Source organism: Xiphophorus couchianus, chromosome 4 (genome assembly GCF_001444195.1).
Source record: "Xiphophorus couchianus chromosome 4, X_couchianus-1.0, whole genome shotgun sequence".
In the NCBI taxonomy this organism is placed as follows: domain Eukaryota; kingdom Metazoa; phylum Chordata; class Actinopteri; order Cyprinodontiformes; family Poeciliidae; genus Xiphophorus; species Xiphophorus couchianus.
The window spans coordinates 19783470-19793281 of record NC_040231.1 but is presented as its reverse complement, the minus strand read 5'-3'; the positions used below and the strand labels follow the sequence as shown (position 1 = coordinate 19793281).

Genomic DNA, 9812 nt, shown 5'->3' with positions numbered 1-9812 from the left:
GGGTTTTTTTTTATAAATGTGTGATACTAAATAAGTTTTTTATTAGAAGTATTGTTTTTCAAGCAGATTAATTGAACTGATGGGAAGATTGAAATGAGAGCAAATCCAGTCGATCACCACTGATCTTTTAACACACATGTCAATCTATTAACACTTGCCTTTGTAATGTGGAGCTTGCGATAATTCCTATTTTATGCAACAAACCATCTAATAATCCTTTAATGTTATAGTTGTACAAGGGGAGGTGATAAAAAATATCATGGTGCAAAAACAAAGACCTTGTGGCTAGTAGTCGAGAGGGGAGGGAGTGGAAGCAGAGGCAGAGAGGTATAAAAGCACCGAAGGAGGAGGATTTTCAACTAGAACAAGGGAAGAAGAAAAGAGTGAGAGAAAAATTTCAGAAAAACGTTTGGAGAAGACTTTCCAGTTCAAAATATCCAACCAGAAGCTCTTTAGCAAGTGTCCATTTTCAAAGCAGGTAAGAAAAAAGAGATCCTACTTTATTTTATTAATCTGATTGATTAAACTGTGCAGAGAAGTCAGATTATCACCATGTTGAAATTAAAGTGCTAAAAGGAACCTACTGTAAAAAAATATGTAAAAAGTAATAAAAAGTATTCTACAGCTAAAACTATGGACATTTTGTAAATCACAATCCTAAGCTAATATCTGACAAGCACACTTGTGTTGTTTCTTTATTTCCCCCTTTCAGCTACATATGCAGTTATTGTTCTAAATATCCACTGAAAAACATTAGCAATGAAGAAGCTACAACATGGCTGCTAATGTCTAGTTTTTCCTCCTTTTAAGTCAGCCCTTTTGTGTTTGTGTGTGGGTGTTTGGGTTGTGTGGCCAGATTTCGACAGTGGATGCAGATATGTTTGAGTGTTCCCCAGACAAATGGTGATGGCTAACACAGATGTGTAATCTGAGAGCACAGCTCTGTCCATCCAAGGTTTCTTTTAACTTTTAAGCTCAAAGAAAAGAAGTACGCTGCATTTACTGCTTTGTTTTACCAGAAACAAACTATTGTTTTTATAAATGTAATGAAGTGTGCTACCCATTTTATGTTTTAATGCCATTTTACTATCAACTTCACTCTTTTATAGAGATGTACAGTATGTGCTGAACATTCATGTCTTGGAACATATTTTAACTTAATCATTCCTCCAGGTGTTTTTGCTGCCAAAGATTTACTTTTTTGTGGACTTACGCATAGCAGAGGAGAAAGTCTGGAGGGTCCAGTGAGGCGGCAGACAGTGAAAATGTCACATAGGTCTCTTCTCATCTTTCTGGGAGTAACTGCAGCCACTGTTCTTACAGTTCAAGGTGTGATACTTAACATTTAGTTTTATTTTGTCTCTCCAGTTCATGTTTAAATGTCTTCTTTAAATTCACATATACAGTACTGTTCAAAACACTTGGCATTTCTTAGAATTTTATAAGATTGTAAAAAATCAAACAGATTTTTCTTAATGTCTCTTCGGCCTTTCTAAGGGTTTTTCATAAGACTTTGGTTACTTTAACACTAATTTTCTGTACTGCCTTTATACCCAAATATGACTGTATCTACAGCAGACAAAAATATCTAAGGTTTAGAAATTTCACAAATGATCACAAAAAAATCCTAGATAAAAAATTTAACAATGGGACCTAAAGATCATATTTACTGCTGGTTTCTTTTTCAGTTATTTATATACATTGGTTGATTTTATACCTAAATTATTCACAATTCAAAATTAATAAAGTAGTTTCAAGGTAATATGGAGTCCGTCGTTCCATCGAGAGCAACCATTTACAAGTGGAAAACATTTAATGCAGCTACCACTTTTCTCTGAATTAAAATTTCTCAGCCTGAGTTTGGTCTATGCACTGCTCATAGAAAATAACCAAAACCTAAATCAACATGGAGACCTCAACCTGTCTGAAAGGATTTAGTGGAAGAGCTGCACAGAAACAAATTGGAATATACCTCAATGCACCAGTAGACCTCCATTCTCCATAAAAAAGATGTGATATTATATTGACTGTTGCTTCCTGGTCTTCTACGTCCCCAAACTCTAGTGTGTTAGAGTTTCTTGTGTTCAGAAGCTGGATTTTCTGAATTCCCAATTAGAAATACAACAAGGTCAACTGAAAATACAACTTGAACAGTCCGAGCTTGCCTAGCAAACCTAATTCTAGTATCTAACGAGACAGGATGCATGTAAAATGTCATAAATGGGACTAATATCAATTCAGTTCAGCTTATTTATAAAGCATCAATTTACAATGCATGTCTCAACTTAATATGAGCTTTAATAACGTCACTTCTGGCTTCTTATTTTGAAATGGTGTATAAAAATACCAGTATACATCTGTGAATATTTAAACTTTCAATAAAACTCAGAAAAAAACCAGTAGTATCAGTTTATGTTACAAATAACCTGGCACCACAACAATTAGCACATGTTCTGACTTGCGAATGATCCCATTCTTGGGAGTGACATTTCCAGCTTCGATTTCCAAAACAAAATGAAAGCAACAGTTTAGTTGTTTAGTAGAACATTGAAATACGTAGTTTTCCTGTTTCTATGAAGAGTGAGCACCTTTGTAGCATTAACAATTTGATAAGTGATTTTCAACAAATATTATCACTAGTTATTGAATGACAGGACAAGCCTAAAAATAGAAGGTGCTTTTGTAACCCGTACAGAGAATTCTGATTGCATACTCAAAGATGTGACTAAACCTCATTGGCCCATCATTGTATGCAGCACTGGCATGACCAAACATCATGGTGTTGGTGTCCATACATGTTTTACCAGCTGGCAGCCCTGGCATATTAACTCTCTCCCCCTTTTTCCTTGCCACGGCAGTACATTTTCTTTGTGAGTCTCAACATAGCAGAGATTTATATATCCTGGTTCACACATCGCTAACTTTAAACAATGGATTAGATTACCTTTAATATTTGTGAATAACTAACATCAAATATTGTTTTAGAACAGCTTACCTGGTATGTTTTTTTAACACACCTGACAGAAAGGTATTAATCACTCACGCTCATCTATACTGTGCAGGATCATGGAGAGGAGACAACAAAGAGTCTAATCTTGCAGTCTATCACTCTGATGGTGGGTTAATAAAAAAAATTAACCTGAAGTTTTAAATTGTGTATTTTTGGTTTGATGTATTGTTAAACTATGATAGATAAGCTAAACATATCTTTCTTTCTGTAAACTCCACATGTCCAGACAACTTTGACTGGACCACATGGTTCAACGTTGACCACCCAGGTGGCCGAGGAGACTACGAGCAGCTGGACGCCATTCGCTTCTATTACCGTACCAGAGTGTGTGAGAATCCGCGCGCAGTTGAAGCTAGAACCACCGAATGGGTCCCAGCCCGGGAAACTGGGGAGGTGGTACACGCAGATCCAACTGTAGGATTCTGGTGTCTCAATGAAGAGCAAAGTCCTGGACACAACTGCTCTAACTATGCAGTTCGCTTTCTCTGTCCAAAAGGTTTGCACAGTCAGAAACTAAAGATTTAAAAAATGTTATTTTATTGTGGTGTTTTTACCTATTAAATATAACAATAATATTAGTTGAACAATAATTTGTGTAATTTTATTTTACCAGAAAGAAGTGTAAACACTCAGGGAACCTGGGGTCTATGGTCAAACTGGAGCCCATGTCCTGCTCTCTGCGGTCAAGTGGGTGTGCAGCTTCGCTATCGAAACTGCCAGTCTCAATCAGTAACTTGCAATGGGCCTAAAATAGAGGGAAAACCATGCAACGGACCTGAGTGCATCAAGACAGGTGAGCCAAGCTTGATTGAGTCACACAAACTATCCTGAAAATGTCTTCACTTGGACATAAACTAATGTGATAGGAGCTAATATTTGTGTTTGCTCTCCTTTCTAGATTGTTATCTGCACTGTGTGATTGGGAGAGTGAATGCTGACTGTGATGCTTGCATGTGTGAAGAGCACATACTTTTGGGCTCTGTGCGAAGTGCCGGTGGTCTGATTGCTGAGGGAGCAGCAATTCTTCGCTCAGGCAAACTCCTCACCCTCACAGACCACAATGGGCACTTTAGAATACCTGGAATATGCCCAGATGGCAACACAACACTGACAGTCAGCCTGCTGGGTCACGCAACTCTTGATGTCGTTGTGCCCCTCACCACTGAGCGGACCTCAGTTCTCAGTGTGCAGCTGAAAAGAGCAGGTATGGATTGTACAGAAGAACAAGTCCTATACCGCATACAGATGAAATCAGACTTACATAAAACATACAAAGGAAAATTACATTCTTACTTTCTGACACTAAATCTGACTAAACATTTATGTTTTAGGTTACTTATGATTACGAATGTTATTTCTAGTTGCCCGGTATCAGAATAACAACAGAAATATATTTTTTTATTTTTTCATATATTTTTTCATATATATTATTAATCTAATATACACACATGTAGTGTGTATATTAGATTACACGCACACTATTCCCATTTCTTTTTTAAAATTAAATTGAGGCACACCTCTGAATGTATTTCAAGGGAACACTTAAAACAAACGGTTTCCTTTGCTGATTTCTTTTTGAGAATAAAAAAAATAAATAAATCAGCTAAGATACCAAGATAAAAAATTGTGACCCTCCAAAAGTCTGATTCATTCTTCAGTAAAATTCCCAGATGCCATCTGTTGAAAAATGCAAGTATTAACACTATGGTGGATGTCTGTATGTCCATACCATTCAGAACGTAGACAGATTCTGTGACCCTCAGACCCAGATTGAGAGAAGTGGGGATTCTGACCACCACCAGCAGGCAAGGCAGGTGAAGCGTCTTGTCCAAGGACACAACGACTGAGATCACAATTACCCCAAAAGCAACATGTATAGCCAGAAGGCAGTTTGCAAATGCACTCAGGAAAACAAAATGTAATTTCCCTGTGCTTTGGAGACACTAACTTAAGTCTGTCCAAAATTATCACTGTTGCATTTGAAGGAAACAGGGAAGAAGGTACAAGCCTGAGAACACAACCCCAAATATGAAGCAGGGGTGGCAGCAACATATTCTGTGGGTGCTCTGCAACAGGAAGGGCAAGTGCACTTCAAAAAATAGATGGCATCTCAGGAAAAACATAATAAAACATTATGTGGAAATACTAAAGCAACTTTTGAAAGTGGGAAATGTTGAAAAAAAAAGATCTTACTCCTTATTCTGGTGAACACAAAAAATTTAGTTGTTCCTTACTAAATGTCAGACAAGGAGGAAAAAAGTCACATATATTGTAACTGTCTGTGCTGCCACTGAAATTTAAATAAGCCATGGAAGTAACATTTCTATTTTTTTTCCAGAAAAGCTTCATGTCTTAAGTAACCCTGAGAGTAAAGCCAGGAGAGAAGGACAAAGTGCTGCCTTCTGCTGCAAAGTAGCTGGAATACCACAGCCTAACAAGTATCAATGGTAAGAGCTCAACTCAGATACACAACTCTAGTTTCTAAGATAAGATAATTTTTATCTTATCCTAAGATAAGATAAAAACATTATTCTTCATAGAAATAGAAATTTTGTTTACATAATCTGTCAGATGCCTCAACACATATCACACAACCCCATAAACATGATTGTAATAATAATAAAAAAACTAATATGTAATTTAAATTAAGCGAATAGTAACTATGAGCAGTAATTTTACACATGGGCAGCTAAAGACATATTTTTCACAGGTGTAGACACGAGCAATAAATTAGTCTTGGGTGTAGGTAAATAGGATAGAAGTAAAAAGTAATATTTCTGTCTTCACAAACTACTGTTAGCTTTGCAGCATGTTTACCATAGCATATTTTACACTAAAGTTAAACTTTATCACCTTTTCTATTATTTTTGCTATTTGCGTGAACCAACAGGTTTCATAACAATATTCTTATGGAAATGCAATCGGAGAGCACACTGGTCCTGAAAGATTTACATCCAGAGCAAGCTGGAGAGTACTACTGCAGAGCAAGTGGGCCGTCCGGCGCCGTTAAGACCAAACCTGCCATTCTAAAAATCATAGGTTTGTCTTTGACAAAATAACTGAACAAGCATCAATAGAGTAGGTCTTATGACATTAACATATGTTTTATTCATTCATTTCAAATACAGGTAGAGAGGAGCATTCATGCAACCCCACGCCTGAATCTCACCTCATTCGCCTTCCACATGACTGCTACCAAAACAGCACAAACTCCTTCTACTACGATGTGGGCAAGTGCCATTCAGGCACATGTGCTGGACAGCTGGACAATGCCATCAGGTGCAAAGACAATGTGGCATACTGCTGTGGCGTGGCAACGATGGAAGAGAGACAGCTGACGTGCCGAGGCTACCAGTTGCCCACCATGGTAGTGACAGAGTGTGGCTGTCAGAAATGTGTTAACACCAAGGCTGTTGTTTATGGTCGTGCCATTGCTGCAGACAATGGTGAGCCAATGAGGTTTGGCCACATCTTCATGAATGGAGTCAGAATCAGTCGCACAGGCTACAAAGGCACCTTCTCTGTCCAGGTTCCCCCAGACACTGAACGACTGGTGTTGACTTTTGTTGACAACATGCAAAAATTTGTCAACACCACAAAGGTGCTTCCATTTAACACAAAGGGAGGAGCTGTTTACCATGAAATCAAAGTTCTACGAAAGAAAGCTCCTGTGACCATCAGCTCCTCAGAAACTAACATTCTAAATCTCGGGGAGGTAGAAGGCCAGGAAGCAATGGTCCAAATCCAGATTCCCCCTCATTCTTTCTACAAGGAGAACGGGGAAGTCTTTACCGGTAATGTCAATGCAAGTGTTACATTTTTAGACCCAAGAAATGTCACTACTGCTGCTGCTGCTTCAAGTGACCTTAATTTTATAGGAGGTGAAGGTGATGTGCTTCCACTGAGAACCTATGGCATGTTTTCAGTTGACTTTAGAGGTGAGGAAAATAATGAGCCTCTAAATGCTGGCGAGGTTAAAGTGTTCTTGGACTCAGCTCAGGTGAAGATGTCAGAGCACCTCAGCAACATGAAGCTTTGGTCACTGAACCCTGAAACTGGCCTGTGGGAGGAAGAAGGGAGTTTGCAGCTAGATAAGAAAAGGAGAGGCAAAAGAGAAGAGAGAACATTTTTGATAGGAAACATGGAGATCAGAGAGAGGCGTCTGTTTAATCTTGATGTCCCTGAAAATCGCAGATGCTATGTCAAAGTGAGAGCTTTCCGCAGTGAGCGTTTCATGCCCAGTGAGCAGGTAGAGGGAGTTGTGGTGAGTCTCATAAACATGGAACCAACACCTGGCTACTCCTCTAATCCTCGTGCCTGGGGTCGTTTTGATAGTGCTGTCACTGGCCCGAATGGAGCTTGTCTTCCTGCCTTCTGTGATGAGCAAAAACCTGATGCTTATTCTGCATATGTGATGGCTAACCTTGGAGGAGAGGAACTAGAGGCTGTGCCTTCTGCTCCAAAACTCATTCCCAGCCTTGTTGGAGTGCCCCAGCCTTACCTTAGAAAACTAAACTACAGGCGAACAGACCACGAAGACAGCAGAGTAAAAAAGACTGCATTTAGTGTCAATGTGGCGAAACCAAGTCCTAATGCAGCTGAGGAGTCTAATGGACCAGTATATGCATTTGAAAAGCTGAAAGAATGTGAAGAGGCCCCATTTAGTGCTGCACACTTCAGATTTTCAAGAGTTGAAGGAGACCGTTATGATTACAACACTGTGCCATTTAATGAAGATGACCCAATGAGCTGGACAGAGGATTACCTGAGTTGGTGGCCTAAGCCCATGGAATACCGGGCCTGCTACATCAAGGTTAAAATTAACAGTCCGCATGAAATCAATGTAAGGTCTCGTAACATGGGTGGCACCCATCCAAAGACAGTAGGCCAGCTGTATGGTCTCAGAGACACTCGCAGCATTCGTGATATGGAACAGGCAAATGTTTCAGCAGTGTGTCTGGAGTTCAAGTGTAGTGGCATGCTGTTTGATCAGGACCGTGTGGATCGTACCCTGGTGAAGGTGATTCCTCAAGGTAGCTGTAAGAGAGACCATGTGAACACGATGCTTCAAGATTATCTGGTGAACCACCTACCTCTAGCTGTCAACAATGACACCAATGAGTTCACCATGTTGGCACCTCTTGACTCTCTTGGCCACAACTATGGAATCTACACAGAGACAGAACAAGATCCACGCACAGCAAAAGAGATTGCACTTGGGCGCTGCTTTGATGGCACTTCTGATGGCACATCTAGAGTCATGAAAACCAATGAGGGTGTGGCGTTAAGCTTCAGTTGTGGGGATCGTGAAGTGACACGTCAGAGTATCTTTCAAGCTATGCAGAGCTCCCAAGGTCAGATAGTAACAAGTGTTGCGAGAGGAGACAACAGGAAAACCAGACGTCGACAAAGGGCCAACACACTCCGTAGGAGCGGGAAACGTAGCGCCAGAAATCCCACAGGAGGAAAAAAATAAATGACTCTAAAGTTCATGTCTGGAAATAACAAGACACTGAAGCAGTTTTTGATGTTTAAGTAATTTACCAAAACATATTCAAGTTGCAGTTATACTTTATAATAAAAGTGGTCAAAGATTTAGAATCTAAACCTTCAGCATTGGTGTATCGACATCCAAAGTGGAGTAGTGATTTAGGAGGTACAGCTTTTCTAATATGAAAGCCCCCTTTCTAGGAACTCACTTACAAATGTTCAATTACATCTGATCAAATGTAATTGAACAAATTTGCATAAAACAAATAAACTAACATTTTTAATACACCGCCTGAAGTCTGAAACATTTCACCGAACACTGTACGTCTTCAATGATAGTAAATCTGCACTTTACTGTAGTATGTGGATCTTAGTGCCATCAGTTAATGAATTACAGCTGCAAATTGAACATTTACCAGTTTACAAATTTTCACCTGTTTACTTTTAAAATTTCTGGGTTATTTTTGCAGTTTACTTTAGGACAATCTTTCATATAGTCAATCTCTGTGCAATCAACATTGTTGCACTTAGCTACAATGTTGAAGTAGACATTATATGCATGTATCCTTAAAATTTCTGAGTGGCCTAATGGCATTTCAAAGTGTTTAACTCTCTTTAAATGCTCCACTTCTTATAGCCAAAGCTTCAAGCAGCACATTCAACATATTCCAAAGAATCTATGTAGTTTCTTTCTTCTTGCTCTTTCAGTTTCATCTAATCCAAGAAAGTTACTTAAAAGACTCAGCCAACTTGAGAGCCCGAATCTGGCAATAATAAATTAAAAACTTAAAATGATCATTTGGATTTTTTGTTGGTGTGCAGAGCATTGAGCAGTGTTACATGTGCAGTAGGTAGAAGTTTTGATCATCAAAAACAAGTTGGATTGTTCAGCCTGGGGGTAATTTCAAGATTTGAGTCATCTGAAAAATGCCATATTTTAACAACTAACAATATTTTTTTGCCCAAGTAATTAGAAGTCAATAGATATTCATGTAGCTTTTCAGTTAAAAGATTTACAGTGCATTTACTTGAAACACTTCGAGCTAACACACTTTGACATCACCTTCCAGGGTTTAAAGCAACTGTACACTGCTTTAGAATCTCAATTGCCTAGAACATGCCAATCCTAAATACCGAAATAGAAAACGACTTGATTTTCTTTTTATTTTTTAAATTTAATACACCTTTCTTCAATTCTGGAAAACTGATACAACAGTAATCCAATTGCAAATGCTTAAATAGTTCCTGCAAATAAGAATTTCTTCCCTCAGAGATTCTGGTTGGTCAAGCTTAAAACGTTTCCTTGTATTAG

At 38.7% G+C, this 9812-nt stretch overlaps 1 protein-coding gene across 1 annotated transcript; it reads left to right on the top strand.

Moving 5' to 3' along the window:
- The first annotated feature begins 347 nt into the window (after positions 1–347).
- cilp (cartilage intermediate layer protein, nucleotide pyrophosphohydrolase) lies at positions 348–9295 on the top strand. The gene is made up of 9 exons (XM_028014687.1): positions 348–478; positions 1174–1329; positions 3063–3116; positions 3237–3506; positions 3624–3803; positions 3909–4214; positions 5349–5457; positions 5901–6049; positions 6139–9295. The coding sequence occupies exons 2-9, from the start codon at positions 1266–1268 to the stop codon at positions 8484–8486; spliced, it is 3480 nt and encodes a 1159-aa protein (XP_027870488.1). The 5' UTR covers positions 348–478; positions 1174–1265; the 3' UTR covers positions 8487–9295.
- Positions 9296–9812: the final 517 nt, after the last annotated feature.

Bases quoted from the DNA above. Each gene is read 5' to 3' on its own strand.
- cilp (XM_028014687.1), top strand. From the start codon at position 1,266: ATGTCACATAGGTCTCTTCTCATCTTTCTGGGAGTAACTGCAGCCACT. The intron at 3,507-3,623 runs GTTTGCACAGTC...TTATTTTACCAG, and splicing joins TCGCTTTCTCTGTCCAAAAG to AAAGAAGTGTAAACACTCAG. The intron at 3,804-3,908 runs GTGAGCCAAGCT...TCTCCTTTCTAG, and splicing joins ACCTGAGTGCATCAAGACAG to ATTGTTATCTGCACTGTGTG.